We start from the raw sequence: 27,324 nt of genomic DNA on the forward strand, positions 1-27,324 counted from the left end.
GTCAGTACAAATATAACAAAGTTCATCAAGAGGACTATTGGTCAGAGATAAGAGAGTGGCCTTGAATTCTGCCCAGAATGTAGTGACCATGTCCACTTTTGGTCCTACATGTTAATACCCAAGTTGAACAGCCACAGCAGATCCGAGGCCTCCTAATAGGTTTCAGTGTAGCTAAACCATCAGTGAATCAGGCCCAAGCATTTAGGGGAAATCCTGAATTGAGAGCCCCATTGAGTCAGCAGCTTTGCTTCATACAGAAAAGTCAGAGGGAGGAGAAGGCAAATGATAAGGTTTCTCCCAGGGAGATAGCTTCCGCTTTTCATATAAAGCCAGGATGCCACTGGGCCAGAACATCATTTTTGAATATATCATTTCCATTTGATGACCAAGGCTTATTTAGCCCTTCCACCGTGGTAGTCATTCAGTCCAAATTGACCCACCCCCCCAAATGGCAGTATTAGGCTGAGTCACGAGGCCCTTATCAGTCAGGCATTCAGTTTCAACTAAGAGCTCAATAGCAAGCTAATAAATAGCTTTTTTGTGTGTTTTTTTAAATGGAGTACTTGGGAAATAGGTTTTCTTTTTTTTTCATTTCTTTTTTATTGATGAAAGGGAGAGAGAGAGACATCCATTTGTTGCTCCACTAATTTATGCATTCATTGGTTGATTCTTGTATGTGCTGACCAGAGATCGAATCCTCAATCTTAGTGTATGCAGATGATGTTCTAACCAACTGAGCTACCCAGCCAGGACAACTAATAGCTGCTTTTCAAATGGGGTGTATGTGGTAGCTGTGTTAGGGAGGCTATGAGTTCAAAACCCCAAGGGGCACCTCGGGATGGAGGCTGCCTCCTCTCATCAAAGACTCCAGTTGGCAAAATTATCAGTTCTACAGACTTGTAGCTCAAACTATAGAGCCTCAGAATCACTAGCACTTCTCTGCTTGCAACTCTTTTCAATCAAGAGAACCTCCTCTGGCACTTAGGGAATGAGGAAACACAGGTACACATCAATTTCTACTACACATTCAGACATAAAAGTAATGAAGATGGAATTGGCCTGGAGGACCGCACCCAGAAGGTCACTTTAGCATTCCTTTTCCAGGTGAATCCTTCCTGAGCCCCATTTGCTGCATTCCCGGTGCCAGTTCCCCCATGAGGCTGGGAGAATGGTGATGGGCTCCTGTATCCAGCAGAGCCATACAAGTTTGAGTTCCTCTCCACCCCAAAGTTCCCCCGAATACTTGCCAGACGGACCTTTGGTTCCCCTTGGTGACAGGGAAAGCTTGACCTCTCTCCTAATCATCTTTCCCTTAAAGCAGCTGAAGCTGGGGTAGAGGAGAAGAGAGGGATCAAGAGGCAGGAAGGAGTGTATGTGCCAGAAGCAAGGTGCAATGACTTTGTTTTAAGCAGTGCAGTGGCTGCCCACAGCTTCGTCAAACTTCCAATGTTTCCAGTCTACCCAAAGCTCTATATTAGGCAGAAAAGACATCATCCGCTCACACTATTTCTGCCTTTGTAACTGTGGCAGCCACAGCCACATTTTCCAGTTGTGGCTGGAGTCTGTCCTTTGGCTGATGACCTTTGAGGAGTCCACCATAATCTGGGTTTTACTGCCCCCTTATCAAAATAATCGCTCTTAAATTCAACATAAGTGCTAGGGGGAGTTTTCCATGATGGCAGGGCTGATTTCCAGAAGTTATCTAGATTCCTTTGGGTCTGTTTTTCATTCTTCAGTGGGTTACCTCATTAGCACTGTAAACCCAACCTGGGGCAATAAGAGTCTTAATACTAATCTAAATACCTCATTTATGGTTTCTGCAGAAATTAGTCTGTCTAAGGAAAATCTATAAAGGGCCAAAGTTCCTTGTAGCAGTTTTCACTGTAAAAAGCAAAAAAACTCTTGAGACCTTTTACTGTCATCTCTGGATGAATGTAAGATTAGCATGACAGACTGAGGGAAGAGCTGAGCTGAAGGACAGCCTAGCTGTTGCCATTCTTAATGCTTATATGCTCACTCCTTCATATCCCAAGCCAACCAGCAACAGTCTACAAATCTGCCTGGTTTCTGCCCATAGCAGTTGGGAATTTCCCTTTCATGTTTAATGTAATGCCTGTTTCTGTCACTGTTGTTACACTGGCATGAACCTGAGGCTGATCTAAATATCAGCCTCTACTTGCCCTACTTGCAAGCTAAGTTGCCACAATTTTGTGGATGTGGATAGAGAAGACACAAGTCTCCTAGTCAAGGACAAAGGACTCTGTTACTTACATCAATAAAAGATTATCAGCATTGTCATGCACCATTTCCCCAAGGTCCAGTTCCCAAAGAGCAATGCAAAGAGGAAAAGTGTCATCTGTACATGTAGTAGATTCTAAGAGAGGAGTTCTGAGCTTAGAGAGCCTCAATCTTTTATAATAGGCACTACACCTATTATATCAACCATCTTGTATGTCCCATAGGTTTAGCATGCAGAAAGTGCTAAGTAAATATTCACTGAACATAAATAATCCAATTAATTGGTTATGCTATAGGCAAAAATAAAATGTTCACATTGTTTCTGAAACTTAAAACATCAAACGTATTAATGGAAGAGTAAATTAATTTTATTGACTGATGAAAAACTAAAGTGATAAGAAGTACGGATAGTAAACAATAATCATTGTGTTCTGCTGGAATTCTGTTTTTCTTCTTTTCACTTTAAGCCAAAAGGACAAAAAAGTATAGACTGTAGTAAGCTAATTGTTTTAAGTATTTCTTCAACAAAAACTGCATAGCTTAGCAGTTGTACAGCATTAAATATATACATTTTTGCAAAACCCTGAAAGTTTTAATTTTTGTGTTGACCTCAAAGGCTAATGGAATCACCTACACTGGTCGAATTCAGAGTTTCTTTTCCCTTTTCTGCCACCCTGTAAAGAAAAATAGGGCAAATTATTTAGGAAACACCATTTTGGGGACACTGTCATTTTAAGAATATATGAAACCAAAGGCATTTTTGTGTATGAGAAGGAAGCAATTTCTTTTTTGAGTTTGTTGCATATTTGAATATGCATATACTAAATTATTTTTACAGGGTTATTTTTACAAATCGTTAAAGTAGTTGTAGAAAACAGTTACATCTATTTGAACTAGTCTAGACTTAGTAAGATCACCAATATGTTATCTTTTTAGAGCTCTTTTAGACTGTCCCAGATTGTTTTTAAAATAAAAACTTTGATCAATACTAACACAATTTATCCCATATAATCCCTTTTGGGTAATTCAATTTCTAATGCAAGTTCTGTCTAGTCTTCCTCTTATCAGACAGCATTAGAAGTCTGATTTTGTTCATCACTGGTTTGAAAAGTAGATTATACTTTTCTTATTGCTCAATGACATATATACATCTGTATTTAATCTGTCCAACTGAAACTCCATCTATGGTACTTGACTTGGGCCAAGAAAAGAGAGAAGCAACTTGACAAGTATTTTGCATTAATTTAAACATAACATTTTCTGCATTATAATTTTAAAAGTAAATATTAATTGTAGAAATATGGAAAGTACAAGGTACAAAGAAGAAAATTAAAATCATCCATAACTACCTCCATTTTAATCATAAATAATGATTTGATGTGTTTGTCTTACAACAATAGTATAGTTTTTCTCTCTGTTTTTATAAACTAAGGCAATGGTACTCAAATTCAGTTGATCATTACAACCACCTGAGTAATATTTTTCAAATTTGGATGTCTAGACTTTGTCCTAGACCTATTTATTCACAATTACCAGGAGTGGGACAAACTATAATTCAAAAAGCTCTAAAGTGATTCTGATGATCAGCCAAGTCTGGGAACTACCTGTCTGTGAAAAGCGCATTTCTAAAAATGGTGGTTATATCAGGGGCACGTGAAACCCAGGCCCACTTAATAATAGTGGCTAGCTTCTCTTTGTTTTGTTTTTTTTTCCCATCTTTTTTCTGCCTATAACTTTCCTCTTGGTAATCAAAAACATTTCTATGTCAACCTTCATTTTTAAAAAGTCAAGTATAAGAACCCTGTTATTCATTCCTGACCAAATAAAAGTTCTGCAAGGATTCATTCAGAGAAAATAAGTATAAAGAGATTATGTGGGACCTGAGATGTATAATGAAATGCATTAAAAAATAATTTCCTGATAGAAATATAAAAATAAATTTATCAAAAATTTTTCTATAAGGTAGATCCCAACTACACATAAGTATCAATCTTATATAGCTTAAAATTCTTACCTTGCTTCTCAACAAGATTTTTTTTAAAACACAAAAAATTCAAGAATCATTTTCAAAGCCTCCCAGACAAATTCTCATTCCCGGATTGATGAGATGTCAAAGCTGGGGCTAAACAACTTTTACGTTCTCTAGGCCACCAGTGGCTTTCAAACTATTTTGACAGTGACCCCACATTAATATGTTTTTATATCATGACTTAGACACACATACATACATACATACAAATACATGTGTGTATTTATATATACTTATAGATACACATATACTGAAACAGCACTGATATTTTTAACTGCTTCGTCCAGAATAAAATGCTGAATGTCAATTTGTGAGTGCGGAAGAAATGACACAATTAGAAAAATCACTATTTTGCAACCACCAAAAGTAACTGCTACAAATATCAATGGATGCTAAAACACTGGGTAAATAGAAAAGGATAGTCACACAATCTCAAAGTATCACTCAACATATCATTTATTAATTTCCAAACTGGAAAATATACCTTTACAATGAAGACATCCAAAAGATATTGCTGTACCCAAGTGATTAAACGTATTATATAATGGGACAAATGTCATTATGTACCTTCCCTTGATATGAGTCAATGGCATGTATGCGACATCATATGTAGTACCAAGAATTTTTCTGAAATACTTTAGAGATATCCAATATCTAGATGCATATACCAATATCTAGAATAACCTTAACATTTTCTAAAATGTAAATTATATAACAAAATCATTAATATTTCTGGTGAATAAATTTTGGCCTAAGAACAAAATAATGTAGTTATTCTCACATAATATCTATTTCAAATGTATTATTTGTGATGAAAACATTTCCAAAATTATAAAAGCATACCTGATATTTGGCTAATTCTGCTTGTAATACTTTCACTTTAGATCTTTCTTGTTCTAACGCAGCATGAAGTGAAGACACCTATAACCAAATATTCAATTTTTAAAGACTTTTTTTGAAATACTCTTTTTTTTTAGTTCTGTGTAAACATATATATATTTTTTTACATTCAATATTATTTTGTATTAATTTCAGGTGTGTACAACATAGTGGTTAGACAACCATATACTTTACAAAGTGTTCCCCTCAATATTTCCAGTACCTGCTACCTGGCACCATACATACAATAACCTTAATTCTTAACACTTATTCATAATGATGATTTTTGACTACTGGATAAATGAGCATCAGAGGAGAACCCCTCCTCACCACCCCAATTTCAATTAGGCACTTTACTTAGCTATATATTAGAGTAGACAGGACAAGCTCACTGATCTAAGACCACAGAATAATGATGGGAAGTGCAGAAAATCAAGTCCAAGAGTAGGGTAAGTTCTAGCTGCCCTTTCTATTTCTATCTCTATAGTCATAGTCCACATCAACTAAAATACAACCTTATCTTCCCCTATTCTTCAGAACATACCTATCTCCCTTACACAGTAAATAGTATCTTCATTTGTTTGCTATTACATATAGTAATAATTAAATATAATTTATATCACTTTCTTTTTTATTGAATTTATTGGGGTAACATTGGTTAATAAAATTATATGTTTCAGGTGTACAGTTCTATAATACATCATCTGTATATTTGTATTGTGTGTTCATCAATTCATATCATTTTCTTGCAGTGTTGATGGACTATATTTTTGTTTAGTCAAGTTTCATAATTCAAGACTAAAGAATGGCCTAAGCATACCAGTCTTATACAGTTTTTCTTACCTGTATAGTCAGTTCATTCTTGATACTTTGTGATTCATCAACTTGCAGAAGTATTTCTGCTTTATCTTTCACTGACAAAAAAGGAGAAAGAATAGGATAATATTTTCAATCACTCAAATACTTTAACAGTACTTTAGTGAACCAAGATAGCAATGCAGTCAGGCAACAATTAATTGTCCTCCTACTTAATGAATATATTTCTTGACCCTATATAGCTCTTATTTTTCATTAGGAAATTCTAATCATTTATTATCATATTAATGGAAATTTTACATTTTCTGTAGCATTAAAATATTAATTGTACAGCTATGATGAAAGAGTAAGTTTTTCCATCTACAGTAAAAAGGACAAGGACACAAGAAAATACATTTCACACAGGGAGAAAACTTTAAATACTTGACTAATTTTTAAGATTAAAAGATGTAGAGGGCTTCTGTTTGTTTTGTTTTAAAAACTGACAGGGTGACCATATAGACCTAGAGAAATTATTTATATCTATATGTTTCATACCAATAAAGCACTATCAAATAAACCTAGCTCGTAACTGGTCATATAACCTCTGTGATCTCTCAGAGCTATTTGTCTAGAGGTTTTTTCTCTCTTTGGGGAAGAAAGAGATCTGTATTTTGGCCCCCTAAGTTTCCTAAGCATTAAAAATCTCCATATGGCTGACAAATTCCATGGTAATGGCTACTGAATGAAAAACTAACTCCTGAACTTTAAAAACAAGCTAAGAAGAAAAAGAAAACTAAGATTGAAGAAGTAAAACTATAATAAAATTAGTAAAGGGAGAAATGTTTTAAGTATTTTTGAGTACTGGTGTCACCATAGCTCTACCAATATGACACTGTAAATCAAATTTAGTTTTCACAGTTTAATATAATATGCAATAAGGTATAACAACGTATCTAGAAACAAATAAGTCTCTCAAGAATCAACCTGGGAACTTTTATGAATTATACTTTCTATTCCTCCATCTCCAGAACTAAACACACATACTAAGAACTAGTGATTTTTAATAATTATATAGTATTTTAATTAGTCACTTCTCCTATGTTTGTTTCAATGACACTGATATATTAGGAACAATTTAAACACAATAGGAATTTTGCATTTGCTTAAGCTCAATTTTATGAACACAGCAATCTGCACCCAGACACGCTATTCAAATATCTACCACCTATCTCAGTTCACTGTGTTAAGAACCAGACCAATTGTCAAGTTTTCCATATCTAACCAGTAACGCACAAGTTATAACCCTCTGAAGCCTACTTCTACAAGCAAACTAGGTTGTGTTTAACCATTTTAAACATGTATAAAACTGTTATACTGTTTTTATTAGATTCCCATATTTTTTTAATGTGTCACTGATGAAGTTTTTTGAGTGTTGTATGCTTCAAACCCCATTTCCCCCATAGACGTTATGGTTTTAACTGTGATTCTGCAAAGATTGGTGATTTTTAGGAGCACATGTTGCATTATAACAGAACTGACTGTATTTACATTTATTATATTATAAATGCCAGAGTATATATACTCTAATATACTGTATTTTTCATGTAATGGTCCTATATCAAATTCTTCTAGTTGGATTATTTATAGTATGGACACTGATTTTTATTTACTAGTAGCCAATTTTAATCCATTATTGAGAGTAAGCTTTTATCAGTTAATTTTCTCACTTTTTACAATGTTTCCTTAACTAAGGTATATTTCGTTTACATATTTAAAAATCATACATCCAATTATACCCTTAATTTATTCTATGAGAAACATACCTTGTAAACAATTATTTTCATAATTTTATTCATTAAATGATCCACATGAGCTCAGTAACGTGAACAGATCTAAATGAATCTCAGGATGTTGGTTTCTAATTGTCCAAATAATGCCTTTCCCCATTATACTTTAACTTCTATTTCATCATAGTTAAGCTGTATAATAAATTATAGTTATATCATAAAAAATAGAAAAGTTAAAAAATAAGCCTGAATCTACTTCAAGACTATATATTCTGTTCAACTGGACAAGATTTCTGGTTTTTACTCATATTGTTTTGATAACTGTTATTTAATAATATAGTTTAAATTTTGGTTGGACAATTCTCCCAGTATCTTCATATTTGAAACAAATTTTTTGGTCTTATTTATTCTTCAAGGTGAGTTTCACAGTTTCTTAAGTGCTATACAGTACTCACAGGAGCTTTATTTGGTATTTCATTAATATTAGCAGGGAAAATTGTTTATTAGACTTAATTTTGTCCAGAAGATTCTCATTTATTCATGTCTTTCTCTATGTCTCTTTTATGGTTAATAATTTTCTTGGCATAGACTTTATATTAAAAATTAATATACATTTTCTTTTCTGTCATGAATGGAAAATTTTCATAGAATTTTCAAGGGAAATGTCATCAGGTAAACAATCAAGAAAGCAACTAATTTGTGAGGATTTTCATAAAACACCAACTTTCCTAGTCTTATTTTAATCTCTAATCAGTTTTTTGTTTTTAATATATCTTTGTTGATTTCAGAGAGAGGGAGGAAGAAGGAGAGAGAGAAACATCAATGATGCGAGAGTCACTGATCGGCTTCCTCCTGCATGCCCCCTACTGGGGATCAAGCCCGAAACCCAGCATGTGTCCTGACCAGGAATCGAACCTCGATCTCCTGGATCCTAGGTGGATGCTCAACCGCTGAGTCATACCCAGCCAGGCTCTCTAATCAGTTGTGTGTGTTTTTGTTTGTTGTTTTGGTGAATAAACAATGTCTTTTTTTTTTTTTTTAAATATTACAAATGTCCCTTTTTCTCCCCAATGACCCATTCCACCCCGTCGCATCCCCCTCCCCGGTCCCTCTCCCCACCATTTTCCGTGTCCTTGGGTTGTGTATATATGCATATAAATTCTTTGGTTACTCTCTCTAATCAGTTTTGATTGATTTCCTTGGCTTCCTGCTTCTGACCTATTGCTGAGAGTTTAGAGTGGCAGCAAGAATATGAAGAGTGGGGGGTTATGGAGAAGGAAAATCTAAAATGATGATAGGTCTTCTCATCTAATAACTAAAAAGCAGACTCTTAAACAAATGTTATTCTTGTTTTCCTGATAAATGTAGTCTAACAATTTATAAAAATTGAAATTTCAAGATTTCTCTTACATGAATAATTTTAATACCTAAGGTACTGTAAGAGTGACTTGTAGTAACAAAATTATCAGCAACAATCCAGTTTGTATCACTTTGGGAAACCTTTTTATTTTGTTGAGTTAATAAATCACGTATCTTGAAAAATTATCTTCAAATATTTTTAAGATGTTTAATTCTAAAACCACAAAAATCACTTACTTTCACCTTCCTGAAGCATTTTCAATAACTGTGCATTTCTTGCCTTTACTTCTTTATACTTTGCCTAATAGTCAAAGAAAAAAAGATTTCATTTTTTAAAGTAAATGATAAAATTAATGATTTACTATTGATTTATAGAGCTGTGAGTTCTCAACTTGCTCAAAGACATAGTTACTTTTGAAAGAAACAGGATGAAGGAAAATGTATTTAGAACTGTCTACTACTTATATTAAATCCCTGGTGATTGAAAAATAAAAGAGAGGGATAAAAGTGGAGAAAACTCAGGATAACATTAAAAGACCCTGAAGTCTTTCTCTTTTCTTCCTCAAATGAAACCCTTAACATTTCAAAATAATTAGAAAAAAAATTATTCATAGCTCTGTACCAGGAGTATCCGGTACTATACTACAACTTTCTGTATCTGTTCTTTATCTGCCACTGTCCAATACGTGACTATTAACTACTGGAAATGCACCTAGTGTGACTGAGAAAATACATTTTTAACTTTATTTAACTTAAACTTAGGTTATACTCATGTAATGGTTACTGAACTCTACAGCACAGTTGTGTCTTCTCAGTTAAGACTAAATTTACTAATCTCTTGTTATTTTACTAACTAAATGTTAAAGTAATTTTTGTCTGATACAAATTAGTAATTTACTGAAATATCTTTTGATTCTTTTTCAATTTTTTTTCTCAAATGGCTTAGCTGCTTTTCATACTACATAAATGATACGATTATACATTTATGAAAAGAGGAACTGTGTTTCCATGTTAACCTCCATATTCTGGAGAATTTTCTCCCTACACCACCTTTACTCAACATATAACACACTCGGAATTACTTATAAATACTCAATACATTAGAAAAAACAATACATTTAATACATTATAAAAAAACAAGAAATCAGAAACAGATCAGTATAAGAAACTTGTCATTTCTTCTCTCATCATGTACACAGATAGGTACAGAAGTTACCAGATTCAAAAGTCTTTCTCATAAAACAAATTTAATATATTTTAAATCAAGTCCAATAAATACAGATTTACTAAATTTTCTGCCCAGTAAATTGCTGATGATAAATCTGAGTAATACTGCAGGTAATACAATGAACAGAAGTAAGCAACACAGTAAATATAAAGGGAGTAGGAATTCTGAGCAGCTTAGAAATGAACAAGGGAGATAGGTCAGATGGAAAAATAAAAATATGAAGGAAAAAAACTTATTCAGTCAACTACAGCTCTATTCACTATGAAATTCTGACACATGCTAAAACTTGGATGAACCTTGAAACATGCTAAGTGAAATAAGCCAGACACAATAGAACAAATATTGTATGATTCCACTTATATGAAGTACTCAGGAGAAGCAAAATCATAAAGACTAGAGATTACCACAGGTTGCAAGGGAAGAGGAAATAGGGAACTGTTTAATGGGTGCAGAGTTTGTTTGGAATAATGAAAAAGTTTTGGAAACAGTGGTGATGACTATACAACATTACGAAGGTACTTAATGCTACTGAATTGTACGCTTAAAAATAGTTAAAATGGCTAATTGTTATATATATCTTACAATAAAAAGAAACTATATTATCATTTCACTTTTATAACATTAATGAGTTTAAAAACCAAAACAGCAGAAACATTATTTCAATCAAACAATAAACATACTTATATATAATAAAAACAGAAAATGTGCAGATTACTAGTTTTACAACAGTAAATAAACACAAACCTCCCACTGAGTGATCACATTTTTTAGCTTCTGGATTTCAGCATCTTTCCTTTCAAGTTCCAATTTGAGTCTTTCAATTCTTCCATCTTTCAGAACTACTTCCTGAAAAGAGAAAAACAGTTTTAGAACTAAGACAGCCTGCTAATTCTGGTTTACAGTATTTCATTGTGAAAAATTTAAGAGAAAAAAAATCCTAATTTTCTCTATTTTTTTGTTTTCTTCAATGACCTTCAACTGTTGACTGTATTTCCACTGCTACTCAATGATATAATTCTAATTATGTAAAATGCAAGCAAATAAGATATTTATGATTAATCTCAAACTACAAACATACCCTAGAATATCAAGACTTTGAAATGATGTCTATGAATAAACATATTAAACGTGCTCTGTGACAAGTTATTAGTCTATCTTTAGCACCCAAAAGAATTGAAAGCTTATGAGAAAAAATAAGTAAATAATAAAAACAAAAATAAATAGCTTTTCTCTGTATCAGCAATTAACAGTAAAAGATATAAGTAGAAAAACCAGTTTCTCCCAAAAGCAATAAAAATATCTCCCAGAATAAAATTCAGAAATGTTCAGGATCCATAAAGAAAATTACAAAATACTGAAAAGGACATAGAACAAAGTATGTCTGTAGATAGGAAGACTAAATATTACTAAATATACTACTTTGTAAATTCAATACAATTTCTATTAAAATTCCAGTAGCATTTTGTACTTTGGAACTTTAGCAAGACAGTCAAAACCACTTCATCTGGGAGAATACAGATTGGAATCAAATATAGTTAATGCAACGAATGGAATTTTGTCTAACAAATAAGTGTATACAGTACAGCAAAAATAAAATTACATGGTCATGGCACCTAGGTTAACAGAGCAATGTAACAGAAAATAAAGTCCATAAAGAGACTTACAACATAAGAATTTATTGTAATATAAATATAGTTAGTATTTTAAAGTGAGAAAAGGCTGAATTACAGAAGAATAGTAGGTTATGGGACAAATGGCTAACTGGGAAAATAAATCCCTTCATCTTGCACCATATAACAAAAGAAACTCAAATGCAAAAAATATCAACCCAAAGTCGTACTTTTGATAACAGTATAAATTGATTCTACTTATCTAATGAATATGTGGAAATATTAACTTATTCTAAAAATACTCACTGATTACCTAACTGCTGCTGGGTGCTGGGTATACAATAGTGAACAAAACTGAAAAGATTGCCCTGGTGGGACTTGTCTGGTGGAGGCGGCAGACATAACATAAAGAAATGCTACAAGCCCTGGCAGGGTGGCTTGGTTGGCTGTAGCATCATCCCATACACCAAAAGGTTGCAGGTTTGATTCCCCCTCAGGGCACTTTCCTAGGCTGCAGGTGATGCCCAGTAGGGGCAAGTATAGAAGCCAACCGACTGATGTTTCTCTTTCACGTCAATGTTTCTTTCTCTCTCCCCACCCCCGCCCCCACCTCTAAAATCAATAAACATATCCTCAGGTGGGAATGGATGGAAAAATAAAATAAAATGAAGTGAAGTGAAATAATAAAATAAAATAATAAGTGAAAATATGAAATGAAATGAAATGAAATGAAATGAAATGAAATGAAATGAAATGAAATGAAATGAAATGAAATGAAATGAAATGAAATGAAATGAAATGAAATGAAATGAAATGAAATGGAGGAGGTAAGAGATTTCCAGGTAGAACAATATGTTTTAAAGCCCTGAGGTAGAAAAGAGCCTACAGAATTTGAAGGAAAAAGAGGCCAGTGTGGTTAGAGCTTAGTGAGAGAAGATAGTACAGGATGATTTTGGAAAAGCAGGTAGAGGCCTGATCTTGGAGGGCCTTGTAGGCAATAAGGATGGTCTGCACATTATTCTGAGTAAAAGAGAAAGCAGTGAAGGGTTTTAAGCAGCACTATAAGATTTATGCTAGATTTATGGTTTTAAAGGATGACTGCAGAAAATGGATTAGAGTGGGATAAGACAGGTGGAAAGACCCTTTAACTGCTACTGCAAGTCCAGGTCAGAGAAGATTATGACTTTGATTAGGGTGGAAGCAGTTTAAATGGAAAGAAGTGTACCATGTAAGAAATTATTTAAAAGTGTAATCAAGAGCATTTAACGAGAGGTTGAATATGGCAGGTGAAAAAGATGTACACTTCAAGTTTCCAGTTTAAGGGATAAGGTGGGTGGACCAAAATTAACAATATACATACTATTAGCCCCAGGAATCTCACTTCTAGGAATTTATCTTAAAGGTGAGGGGAAAAGTGTCTATCAGTGTTCACTATGATTATTACAAGAAATTGGACATCAATTTAAATGCCCAACTATAGGATATAAGCTAAATATATGGTAACTTTATAAAACTATAAACTCTTCAAATCACTAAAAATTATAATATAAACTATAAAATACATTAACATGATCCCAAAATTGTAAAGCTACATGCCAAGGAAAAATGCAGGGAGGACATAAAACAAAATTTTAATAATTCTCTTAGGACATGATGTTATGAAAGATTTTCACTTCATTTAAAAACTCTTTTATCGCCCAGCCGGGCATGGCTCAGTGGTTGAGCAGTGACCTAGGATCCAGAAGACTGAGGTTCGATTCCTGGTCAGGGTACATGCCCAGGTTGCAGGCTCGATCCCCAGCAGGGGTTGTGCAGGAGGCAGACCAGCAATGACTCTCATCATTGATGTTTCTCTCTCTCTCCCTTTCCCTTCCTCTCTCTGAAATCAATAAAGATATACTTAAAAAAACTCTTTTATCAAAATTGCTTTATGCTGAGTATATAATCATTTAATAATATAAAATACTATTTTTATTTTGAAAAATGAGACCACGTAAGTATTAAAATAGTATTTAGATGAATATGAATACCTATTGTTTTTAAGTAGGAAAGCCCTTCTGAACATGATACAAAGGGAGAAAACTAAAAGGGAAAGATTGATAGATTTAACTTGATGAAAAATCTCTAAAAATACTATAACAAAATTAAAAGATAAATGAATATCTGGAAATAATAAGTCACAATCCATGACAGGCATATGAGCAAAAATCATGAAAAATTGTACAATCTCAATAGTGAGCAAAAATTATTATATCAAACTGGTATATATTAAAATTTTTTCTCAGTGTAGGTAAGTGAAAACAATTTAGTTATCAAAATTGAATTATTTAATGTTCAATTGAATTATTTAATGTTCACTATTACTTAGTGACCTGAAATGCTCACCATCTGCATTTAACTAGAAACTGGTCCATATTAGTTTCTACATTACTGGGGGGCAAAAGAACATATCCATAGAAAATTAGGACCACAACAAAATATACACAGAAACAAATTTCATGAAATATGAATAAATACTCTTGACATTTTTTGTTTTGCAAATGCTGGTAGCAATCTACTAAACTGATTTCGAAACCTGTTAAATGAATTGAGACTCTCAGCTTGAAAAGCACAGCATGAGGACCTTAAACGGCAGGTCAAGGACGCTGTAAGTCCTCACTTAAGGTAACGAACAGGTTCTGGAACTTTGAGTGAAATGATGTATAACAAAACCAATTAAGTTCCTATAGCATCATGTCAATGTTAAAATGAAATAACACTGAATTAAACCACGTTATTGAAAGACTTGCTGCTGTACTTGATTCAACAGATTTTGAAGTTTAAGGACATGGAAAAGAAGGTAGATTTGAAAAATATTTCAAAGATTAAAAATTCCCAAACCTTGAAAAACAAGAAAGTGAAAAAGGAGGCTTAGAGTCTGGATAGCTAGATAAAATGATAAAATCAAAACCAGAAATGACGGAAGTCAAGCCAAACACTTGGTTTGGAGAGTAGATGATAAGACAAGTTTGCACGCAGTGAGTATAAGGTATCCACAGAATAAAAGGGTGAAATATGCCATAAGGGCAATTACTAAAACAGAGACCTGAAGGCCATAAAGTGAATGGGATCAGGAGTGGATGATCTACTCAGTACCAGTGAAGCTGTGGAGAAAACATCCTGCCGATAGAAGACAATGTTGATACACATCAAGAGCAACACAGATGTTTATATCTTTTGACTCATTTACTATTTTTAAGAATATATTCCTGCCCGGCCGGGCGTGGCTCAGCGGTTGAGTGTCGACCTAGGATCCAGGCGATTGGGGTTCGATTCCCAGTCAGAGCACATGCCCAGGTTGCAGGCCCGATCCCCAGTCAGGGGTGTGCAGGAGGCAGCCTATCATTGACTCTCTCATCATTGATGTTTCTATCTCTCTATCCCTCTCCTTTCCTCTCTCTGAAATCAATAAGGATATATTTAAAATAAATTTAAAAAAGAATTTATTCCAAGGAAATAACTCATCAAAGAATTAAATACATAAAGATATTCAATGAATATCAGGTAACCAACTCTAAACAACCTTAGTGTTCAGTAAGAGGATATTGACCAAGCAAATTACAGCATGTTGATTTGACAGAATATAATGCATGCTTTACAAAAGGGCTATGAAACTATAGTACTTACTGTTACAATTATTTTTAAATACCTATATATGTGGCATTGTTCTAGAAAAGGAGTATTCAAAAGTGAAACCAAATGTTAAGAATGGCCAAATTAGGATTGAATTATTTTTTTCACCTTTAAAAATTCCTGGCATGTTAATTACTGTATAGTAAAAAAGGATTTTAACCTTGGCAAAAAGAGCTTTCTTTCACTGAGAAAGGAGTACAATGGGGAGAGGAAGGAGATGAGATTAAAAAAAAAAAAAAAGAGTATTTTTTTAAATGGCCTCAATCATTTTTCCCATTACACTCAATGATATAATATGAGAAAATCAATTTTTTAAATTATGAAATATTTCATATATGCAAAAGAAATATATATGAATGATACAAGTAAGGTAAAAAAAATATATAATACAATATACAGATCAGGAATCTGAACACTGAAAACAGTATGGACGGTCCTCAAAAAATTAAGAATAGAGTTACCATATGACCCAGGAACCTCTCTTCAAGGTAACTACCCAAAAAATATGAAAATATTTATTTGCAAAGATATATGCACCCCTATGTTCACTGCAGCATTATTCCCAGTGGCCAAGACATGGAAACAACTAAAGTGTCCTTCGACAGATGATTGGATAAAGAAGATGTGGTACCTACATACAATGGAACACCTCAGCCATAAGAAATAAAATACTGCCATTTACAGCAACGTGGATGGGTCTTGAGAATATCATGCTAAGTGAAATAAGTCAGACAGAAAAAGCCAAGAACCATATAATTTCACTGTATGTGGGATGTAAAACTGAAAGCAACAAATGAACATACAAGAAAAACAAAATCTCATAGGCGCAGACAACAGTATAGTGGTTACCAGAGGTAGGGGAGGTAGTAAAGGGTAAAAGGGGTCAAATATATGGTAACAGAAGATTTGACTTTGTGTGATGGGCACAGATAATGCAATATACAGATCATGTATCACAGAAATGTGCACTTAAAACCTATATAATTTTATTAACAAATTATCACAACAAATTTAATGATATTATTCTCCTGTATGATCCTTCTATTTTAATTAAACTGGTTTATACTTCACTGTCTCAATACTATTACTCACGGCATCCCAGTTTCTTCTCCCTCCCCCTCTGCATGTTCAAATTCTACTGCCTAATTCAAAAGCTATTTTCTTCTAAGAAAGCCATCTCCAATCTCCATTCATGTGAATTACTATCATATTTTATCAGTATATCCTTTCTTTGGACTTACCACTTTCTACCTTGTACAAAAATAATTATCTATTGAATGTGTACTGTGTACAACATACTCTGCTAAACCTTTAAAATCATAATTGCTAATTTTCCTAACAGTACATGAAAGACAGATAATTTCATCCAATGTAGCAGCTGCAGAAGCTATATCCTGTTATTAGATTTAATTTCAAAGACTTCCCTTTCTACCATCCTGCACTGTCCTATGGTTTTATTAGACCATTAATATTATTTAATCATTTAACTAAGCATATATACCCAGGTTTGTTCTACAAAGAGTTTAAGATGCCTATTTGTTTAAATATATTAATGTCATTCTTTCTATCCAAAAATTATCTGAAATGGCTTAAAAAATAAAAAGATATGGACCAAAAAGGGGAAAACCATAGTCAATAAAAAAGAAGAAAGCAAATGTGCTAACCATAAATGTTAGCATGGTTGCTTGGACTGTACATAAACTTTGACAGCCAAGGCAAGACAGGAAAACATTAAATCAGTGCCAGGAAAGAAGAAACTCACAAATACCTCAGGGCAGGCAAGGATTACCCACTAATGAGTTGAAAATAGATTTTTAGCCTGGCCGAGCATGGCTCAGCAGTTGAGCACTGACCTAGGATCCAGGAGATCAAGGTTCGATTCCCAGTCAGGGCACATGCCCGGGTTGCGGGCTCGATCCCCAATCAGGGGTATGCAGGAGGCAGCCGGTCAATGACTCTCTCATCATTGATGTTTCTCTCTCTCTCTCTCCCTTCCTCTCTCTCAAATCAATAAAGATTTTTTTTTTTAAATAGATTTTCATGTGGAATTATGTTAGTGTTATTTATTAATTAATCTTATTGCTGCATTGGAGTAAACAGTTCTTAAGGGTCTGACTTCTTGGGTCCTATAAAACAATATAATAGGTGTTTAATTTGTTGAACAATTCAATTTATCAGTCTTAGGAAACAAAGAGATAACATCCATTGAAGAGAATGACAAGGTGGGAAGCAGGCTTTTGGAATTTGGAATAGTCACTGTAGGAATTCGTGAATGACAAGCAAAACAGAGACTCATAGAGAGAGAGCAGGCTGACAGCTGTGGGGGATGGTTAGGGGACTGGGTGGGGGGTGGAAGGATTGAGCAGAAAAGAAAAAATTCATAGACACAACAGTGTAGTGACTGCCAGGAGAGGAGGGTTGAGGGGAGGTGGAGGAGGGTATGGGGGGATAAATGGTGATGGACAGAGACTTCATTTGGGGTGGTGAATGCACAATACAATGTAGATGTTTTGTGAAATTGTGCACCTGAAACTTGTATAATTTTGTTAAAAAGTGTAACCCCAATAAATTCAATAAAAAGGAAAAAAATTAAAATGTGAATACCATTCTTAGCTTGTGGGCCTTATAAAAACAGACTGCTAACCAGACTTGACTTGTGGGCCATAGTCTGCAATCCCTGGTCTACAGGATAAAATTCTAACTTATTTTCACATAAAAATACCTTTATAATCTAAATGCAATCTCTTTCTCTAGCCTTACTGTCCCACACTCACTTAATTCTACTTCTTAGATGCAGAATTTTTCAGTTTCCTGAATATTCAGTCTATGGCCTTTCGTAATTCTGGGATTTTGTTCTTACAATTCCCTTAGGCTTTCTCCAGTTCTCAGCTTATACAGTTACTTATTCATCATTCAAAGTCCATCCCAAATGTCACTTCTTTATGTACCTTTCACAATTTACCTGAGTGATGTTATCTTTTCTATTCAAAACCTCTTTATTGTTCATCTCTCTCTTAAAGCCTTCACCGTGCTGAATATTCTTTTTACAGGTCTACCTCCTCCAATCCCCACTACCCTGAGTGTCTAAGGAAAGGACAGTCTTACCCATCTTGGTATTCTTACTCCCCTCCACTGGAGCCTAATAATACCTAGCATCTAGCACATGCTCAAAAAATATTCATCAATGAAGTATTTCACACTTTTTAATATAAACATCTGCAACTAAAGACAAATCCTAAAGCTATGCCTTAATAGAATCATAATCGATTCCACTGCTTATGTTTTTTTAAAAGGAAAAATTATATTTTAGTTTTACTGTGATTTTAAGAGAATTTTCTATTTTACATGCCTGGTTGTGTTCATGAGCTGCGCAATTATCTGTTCCATTATATTCTGTAAGCTGTTCTCTTCTTTTTTCTCTAATAAGAATTTTATGAACATCATCTTCCAGTCTATTGAAGAATCCTCCATCATGTGATAAAGTTTGAGAAGAACTCAATTCCTGTTAAAAATGAATTGTGATTTACTATCATTCAACACAAAAGTGTATGCATTTAATAAGCCTAGTCAGCCACTAGAAGGAGAATGAAAGAAAAAGGTTAACTAAGAGACAATCAACCATCTAATTCTCCTCCCTCTCCAGAAGATAAACAGTAGAGACACATTTTGAAATGTTTTCTTCTTCATATTGAGTTGGGATTGCTTGACTAAAAAAAAAATTTTTTAGCCATATACCATACAATTCACCCATTTAATATGCACAATTCAATGGTTTTAAATATGCTCACAGAGTTGTGCAGCCATACCCACAATTAATTTTATAAGTTTCATCACCACAAAAAGAAACCCTGAATCTCTTAGCAGTCGTTCCCCATTTTCTCCTAATACCTCCCCCTCAGTATACTACTTTCTGTCTGTATAGATTTGTCTATTCTAGACATCTGATATAAGTAAAATCATATAATATGTGGTCTTTTGTGATTGGCTTCTTTCACTTAGCAAAATGTTTTCAAGGTTCATCTATTATTATAGCATGTATCACTATTTCATTCCTATTGCCAAACAATATTCCATTGATGGATACACCACATTTTATTTCTCCATTCACTGGCTGATGAAAATTTGGGTTGTTTTCGTTTTTTGCTATTATGAATAATGCTGTTAATATTCAAGCACAAGTTTTTGTACGGACATGTTTTCAATTCTCTTAGGTATATGCCTTAAAGTAGAATTGCTGAGACATATGGTAACTCTATGTTTAATCTTTTTAGGATTTGCCACATAGTTTTTCAAAGCAGCCAGACTATTTTACAATCCCACACACAGTGTATGAGAATTCTAATTTCTACATAGTCTCACCAACACTTGTTATCTGTCTTTTTTTCAATCCTCACCTGAGGATATGGATTTTTATTAATTTTTAGAGAGAAAGGGAGGGGGAGAGAGAGAAACATGGATGTGAGAGAGAAGCATCAATTAGTTGCCTCCTGTACATGGTCTGACCAGGGATCAAACCGTCAACCTAGGAATGTGCCCTGACAGGGGAATTGAGCCCGTAACCTTTGGTATACAGGACAATACTCCAACCAAATGAACCACCCGGTTTGGGCTAATTTTTCTTTTTCTTGATTTTAGAGAGGAAGGGAGAGAAACATCAATTTGTTGTTCCACTTATTTATGCATTCATTGGTTGATTCTTGTATGTGCTCTGACCAGGGATCACATCTGCAACCTTGGCATATTAGGATGATGCTCTAATCAACTGAATTACTTGGCCACTAGAGTAGGTGTGGAGAGGTATTTCATTGTGATTTTGAGTTGCATTTCTCTGATGTATCATTTCATGTGCTTATTGGATATTTGCATATCTTTTTGGAAATATGTCTACTCAGATCCTTTGCCCACTTTTTAATTGGGTTACTTTTATTTTTGCGTTATAAGAGTTCTTTATATATTCTAGATACAAGTCTGTTATCAAATATATGGTTACCAAATATTTTCTCCCATTCTGTGGGTTCTCTTTTCACATTCTTGAAGGTGTCCTTTGTATCACAAAGTTTTAAATTTTGACAAAGTCCGATTTATACAAGAAACCACTGTACAACTGAAGGTCACAAAGATTTACTCTTATATTTTCTTCTAGAGTTTTAGTTTTAGCTTTTACATTTAGATCTGTAATCCGTTTTCAGTTCTTTTTTGTGCATGGTGTGAAGAAGGTGTCCAAATTCATTCTTTTTTTTTTCTCTTTTATCAAATTTACTGGGTAACAGTGATTAATAAAATTATACAGCTTTCAGGTGCACAATTCTACAGCACTGTATTGTGTGTTCACTACCCCAACAAATTCATTCTTTTTCATGTGGATATCTAGCATCACTGGTTCAGAAGATTATTTTTTCTCCACTGAATTCTTTTGGCACCCTTATTCAAAATCAACTGAACATAAATGTTAGGGTTTCTCTTCTGGGGTCTTAATTCTGTCAACTTTTATGGCTACCATTACTCCATTCAACACTGGCTTGATTACTTTAGCTTCGTAATGTTCAATCTTTTACAATACATTTAAAAATAATGTTACATAAATTATATACATCAGTGATAAAGAGATAAAATTTTATCACAATCTACTCAATTACTTAAAATTACAAAATTTACATATTCTCCAAGAAAAGTATCATTGCCTCTCCACCTTCCTGTTTTAGAGTCAAGAGACTAAAGAAAATGTTCCTCTCACTCTCAATGGTTCCACCTATGTCCTAGATTCTTGACCTTTAATACTCCTAATTTTATCCATCTTAATTGAATTTGTGAGCAGATAACCCAACAGTTCAATGACTGTTCATCCTTTTCCCTTCACATTATATTAGAAAGTGTTTCAGAGGGAAAAAAATTATGTATCAGTGCTTAATATACAAATAACATTAAAAATTTTGTACAGCACTTTATATTTTGCAAAGAACTTACACAAACATCACTTTATTTGAATCTCATCAACATTATAAGAGGTTGAAAGAACAAGAATTATTTTCCCACAGTAATCATGGCTCAGGAAAGTTAAATAAATGAATCATTTATTTAATGATTCCCCATGAATCATTCTATTGCTAAGTGGTATAGATATAACTGTAGGTCTACTGTTTCAAAAAATAATTCCGGTACACTCCAACAAGATTTCATTTTAAGGCAGCATGCTTAGGAGATTCCAAGATGGTAGTGGATTGAGTGGAAGCTACACTGACACTCTCCCAGGACGAAGCTGGAATTACAACTAAAATATAGAAAAACCATCCTGAATAATCAACCGCAACTGAAGACTAGCTGGAGAGCACCCTTATAAGCCAGGAGGAAAAGTGGAGACTGCACAGAGACTAGTAGGAAGTACGGAGGTATGAGAGGGCTGGTTGGGCTCCCACAGGCAGCAGCTAAAGGTCTGGAGGGATATCTCAGCTGTGGAGGTTCCCACTGAGAACTCTGGGGCCTAAACCCCAAGTTGGGCTTCCCCACCTAGAGCACCAGACTTGAGAAAGGTGCCCACGTAACATATGGCTGTGAAAAGCAGCAGAATTTCTGTCTGCCAGGGAGAGATGGCTGGAAATGCAGGCACCCTTTCCTCTTAAAGAGTCAACTCACAAAGTTTCGTGTGCAGCCACCTACCTTGGGCTCCAGTAGAGAGAGGGCAGAGTAGACTAAAGCTGTGTGAAGAGAATCCAGGGTGCTGGCAGGGGTAATAGAGCTCAGAGGGGAGCCATCTGGATCCCTGTGCTGAGTCATTCCCCCAAACTGCAGAGGACATCTTTCTCAGGCAGACATTTACCTTCCAAGCAGCTTTTGCCTGCGGGGAAGCAAGTGCCTCACCCTTTGGAGTTTCTGCAGCCTTGAGGCTCCTTAAGAGACTGTTAACAATCAGCAGCCCCTCCCTGTGGAGTTTCCACAGTCTGAGGCTCATTAAGAGACTGAATAACAGCCTTTGGGTGCTTTGAGTCTTTGCCTGATTTGCTTCTGGACGCAGGGCTTGGAAAAGCAGACCTTGGTAAGCATCTTGTCCTGTCTAAACACACCCAGACCCAGCAGAGGGGAACACATGCTGTGGGGTACACAAAACTTCAAACAGGGTAATCAAGGCCATCACAAACAGCATCTGACGTTGGCCTGCACCAGAGACCATCCAAAAGACTGGTGGGAGTCCTAGCAGATCTACCTAATACATACAAACAAATCCAAACAGGCAGACAAAATGGGGAGACAAAAAAACAAACCCCAAATAAAAGAACAAAAGAATTCTCCAGAAGAAGAGATAAATGGAATGAAGATAAGCAACCTATCAGATACAGAGTTCAGAATGCTGATCATAAGGGATGCTCAACAGCATGAGAAAAGAAATTAAGAATGACATAGAAATAAAAAAAAATTGGAAGGAATAAACAGCAAATTAGAGGAAGCTGAGGATCAGATCAGTGAATGAGAAGACAGGGTAGGAAAAAATCACTCAATCAGAGAACCAAAAAGAAAAAACAACTGAAAAACAAGAAGACAGTTTAAGGGAGCTGTGGGACAACATGAAATGTAACAATATTCGCATCATAGGAGTAGCCAGAAGAGGTCGAAAGTAAGCAAGGGTTAGAGAACCTGTTAAAGAAATAATGGCAGAAAACTTCCCTAATCTGGTGAAGGAAAAAGTCAAACAAGTTCAGGAGGCACAGAGAGTCCCAAGCAAGAAGAACCCAAAGAGGCCCACACCCGGATATATCATAATTAAAATGCCAGAAATTCAAGACAAAGAAAGAGTCTTACAGACACCTAGAGAAAAGCAATCCGTTACCTACAAAGGAGCTCCCATAAGGCTGTCAGATGATTTCTCAGCAGAAACTCTACAGGCCAGAAGGGAATGGCGTTAAGTATTCAAAGTAATGCCAAATAAGGATCTGAAACCAAGAATACTCTATCCAGCAAGGCTATCATTCAAAACAGATGGTGAAATAAAGAGCTACCCAGACAAAAAAAAGGCTAAGGGAATTTATCACCACCAAACCAGCATTGCAAGAAATATTAAAGGGACTGCTGCAATAAGAGGTTGAAACAGAACGAGAAACAAAGGCATAAATAAAAAAATACCATACGATCTCACTTATATTTGGAATCTAATGAACAAAATAAACTGATGAACAAAATAGGTCCAGAGATATGGATGCGTGGAACAGACTGACAGATCTCAGAGGTAAGGGGCGTGGGGGTGGGAGGTGTCGGGAAGAGATTAATCAGAGAAATTATATGCATATATACATAACCCATGGACACAGACAATAGTGCCGGTGAAGGCCTGGGGTTGAATGGGGGCTGGGTGGAGGGAGGCAAAGGCAGGGGAAATGGGGGACATCTGTAATATTGTCAACAAAATAATTTTTTTTAAATGGGCAGAGGACCTGAACAGACACCTCTCCCAACAAGACATACAATCAACAGATATATGAAAAGATGTTCAACTTCAATAGCTATTAGGAAAATGCAAATCAAAACTACAATGAGATACCACCTCACACCTGTTAGAATGAGTATTATCAACAAGACAAGTAATAGCGAGTGTTTGGGAGGCTGTGGAGAAAAGAGAACCCTTATTCACTTCTGGTAGGAATGTAGACTGACTGGTACAGCCACTATAGAAAACAGTCTGGTGGTTCCTCAAAAAATTAAGAATAGAGTTACCATATGACCCAGCAATCCCTCTTCTGGGTATCTACCTGAAAAACTTGAAAAAAAATTTTCATAAAGATATATACACTCCTATGTTCATTGTAGCATTATTCATGGTGGCCAAGACATGGAGAGAACCAAAATATCCTTCAACAGAGGATTGGATAAAGAAGATGTGGTACATACATATAATAAAACACTACTCAGCCATAAGAAAAGATGAAATATTGCCATTTGCGACAACATGGATGGACCTTGAGAATTTTATGGTAAGTGAAATAAGTCAGTTAGAAAAAGCTAAAGACCATATGATTTCACTCATATGTGAGATAGAAAACTGAAACTCATGAACAGTATGGTGGTTACCAGAGAGAAGGAGATGGCGGTAGGGGGATTAAGGGGGACCAATATATGGTGACAGAAGGTGGTTTGAATTTGGGTGGTGGGTACACAATGAAATATACAGATCACATATCATAGAAATGTACACTTGAAACCTATATGAAACTATTAACCAATGTCACCTCAATAAATTTAATTTTTAAAAAAGAGGAGAAAAGCAAAAGGAAGAACTGCTCAACGTGAAGGTGCTAGGACTTGCTGAGTTTAAAATAAAACTTTTTGCCTGGCCAGGGATGGCTCAGCGGTTGAGAGTCAACCTAGGATCCAGGCGATCGTGGTTCAATTCCTGGTCAGGGTACATGCCCGGGGTTGTGGGCTCGATCCCCAGTCAGGGGTATGCAGGAGGCAGCCAATCAATGACTCTCTCATCATTAATGTTTCTATCTCTCTCTCTCCCTCTCCTTTCCTCTCTCTGAAACCAATAAAGACATACTTTTTAAAAAAATAAAAGTTTTTCTCATTCTCAAAAATATAAGAAAATAAAATTATAATTAAAGACAAAATATATGCTATGTCACAAACCTGTGCTTATAAATACAACTCAGATTAAGTACATATATTAAACAGATGAGATCCTGGTCAATCTGCCTTTTTTTTTTTTCTTTCAAATCAGGAAAGAAGAAAAAGCAAGCATGGAACAGTTTATAAATAAATTATTTTTCCCTCCACTAACAGTTGGGGGCAGTTTCTTAAGAATAAGGTGTACCATTTGTATCTGATTGCTCATTCACATAAAGCTAACAATCATTTAAATCAATGGATTAAAAACTGGAATCAATCCAAAAGTATATGTTTTCACTTTCAAACATAAAATTAAAGTCTATATTTGTGGTCATTTAATTTTATTTAAGAAATGGTGACAGTGGTTTGTAAATAACTTCAAAAGAATTTCCAGAATCTGTCTTACCAATAAATCAATTCTGTGTTTGTTGTGAATTAAGACTGTATTATTAATATAGTCACAGAATTATTTAGATGTTATTTTCATATACATGAATTTAATTTCCCTGACTTGTCAAGCAAATGCATGAAACCACAAAAAAATATCAAAAACCATATAAATATTCTGAAGTGAAACTAAGGGATATGTATCTGGCCATTTGAAAAAAATCAATTAATGTAATTATTGACAAGATACATACATAATATACGAAAAAAACTTTCAAATTATTACCTAAAGAAGTCAAAAGAACTCAACAATTTTAGTACCACCCTCAATATTAAAACATACTTTATAGTAGTCTTATTTCCCAATTCTAAAGGGTTTGTAGAGGCTTTATGGAGTCTTAAAAAAAAAAAAAGTATAGCTACACTACCCTCTAATGGTGAATGGTAAGAAAAGTATATGATCAGGTTAAGCTTATTTATGGATATAAACTATATAATTACAGTTTACACCTCACAATTTCTTTAATTCCAAAATATCTAGAGACATGGTGTTTCAGGATGTTTTTAATAAAGATTAAAATACAGACTGTTTCTCTAAAATTTTAACTTACATGTAATCTTTTGGCTCACAGGCACACACAAATTAGGATGCTAAAGCCAAATGATATATTTCATACAAATAATCACATATTTACTCTACCACAATAATTTTATATCCTTATAATTGCCAGAAACATAATTAAGTTTACATCATGAAAAACCTATGGGTTGTTTCTTAAATGGCTACGACTCAAAAAAGACTTACTGCTAAACACTGAAGTATTATTCTTAAAATCATCAAGCATTTTCTAAAATAAAGATGGTTAAAACACTTACCTCTGTCTTTTTACTAATGTGATCTGTAAAAAAAAAAAAAGTGACATTTCATTGAAGGAAATTAACATATAAAAATATTTTAATATGTAAGAAAATATTTAAACAAAGTAACTGAAAAGAATTTCAAAACGATGAGTTTCGGAAGTCGTTTGGGAGTTGCCTACGATTCATCAGATTTACTTTTCTAAGGATAAGATGTTAAAATTCAGTATATAACTATTAATTTGTTCAGCTTAGGGACTAGGTCTTATATCTCAGTAAATGCTACCCATAACAAGGATATTATTAAACTTTAAACATTTGAATTCCACATCATTTAAGTTTTTCATTTCACATAGTACTTTTGAAAGGAGAGAACTTGAAGGGGTACAAATATGTCTAAAATCAAATCACAGGATACTGTGACTGCAAAAACTATACAGATTACTGCCTTTGTGGAATAAGATAAAAAGTTGAATAGTAATTTGTGTCCTTTAAAACTATTAGCTATTTTTTTTATTTTAAGAAACACATCAGAGTGATATACTGTAAAAATTCTAAAAATTAATGTATATGTATAGAATGAATACAAAAAAGGCAAAACAAATATATCTATATTAAACAAATGGACTTAATAACAACATAGCATTTGTGAAAAAGGATTACAGAATGAGGAAAAGGCAGACATAAGGGAATCCACACAGACAGAAGGCTGAAACTAAAGTACAAATAGGGAAAAAGTGTTCTTATTTACATTGAAAATAATCAGAATATCTAACTTAATAAGGTTTCTTGTGGACAGCAGAAATTCTCCATTCTCAAGGACTAATATAACTGAATAGAATAGCTTTCCTATAACTGAGAATGTAAAAGCTGAACCAGTTCTCTAAA

At 34.4% G+C, this 27,324-nt stretch overlaps 1 protein-coding gene across 4 annotated transcripts in view; it reads right to left on the reverse strand.

Moving 5' to 3' along the window:
- Positions 1-2,584: 2,584 nt before the first annotated feature.
- Positions 2,585-27,324, reverse strand: part of GKAP1 (G kinase anchoring protein 1) — a 48,236-nt gene continuing 23,496 nt past the window's right edge. For 2 of the 4 annotated variants that reach the window (XM_087822724.1, XM_087822723.1), the window contains exons 7-13: positions 26,455-26,477; positions 18,950-19,102; positions 11,063-11,164; positions 9,328-9,391; positions 5,990-6,060; positions 5,111-5,188; positions 2,585-2,912 (exon numbers count right to left, since the gene is read on the reverse strand). In XM_087822724.1, the coding sequence (XP_087678850.1) occupies positions 2,865-2,912; positions 5,111-5,188; positions 5,990-6,060; positions 9,328-9,391; positions 11,063-11,164; positions 18,950-19,102; positions 26,455-26,477 (539 nt within the window). In that variant the 3' untranslated portion in view covers positions 2,585-2,864. Of the gene's footprint in view, positions 2,913-4,491; positions 5,189-5,989; positions 6,061-9,327; positions 9,392-11,062; positions 11,165-18,949; positions 19,103-26,454; positions 26,478-27,324 lie in introns of those variants that run through there. The other 2 variants (XM_087822726.1, XM_087822725.1) reach the window with 2 other exon arrangements.

Source organism: Miniopterus natalensis, chromosome 12 (genome assembly GCF_054644295.1).
Source record: "Miniopterus natalensis isolate mMinNat1 chromosome 12, mMinNat1.hap1, whole genome shotgun sequence".
NCBI lineage: Eukaryota > Metazoa > Chordata > Mammalia > Chiroptera > Miniopteridae > Miniopterus > Miniopterus natalensis.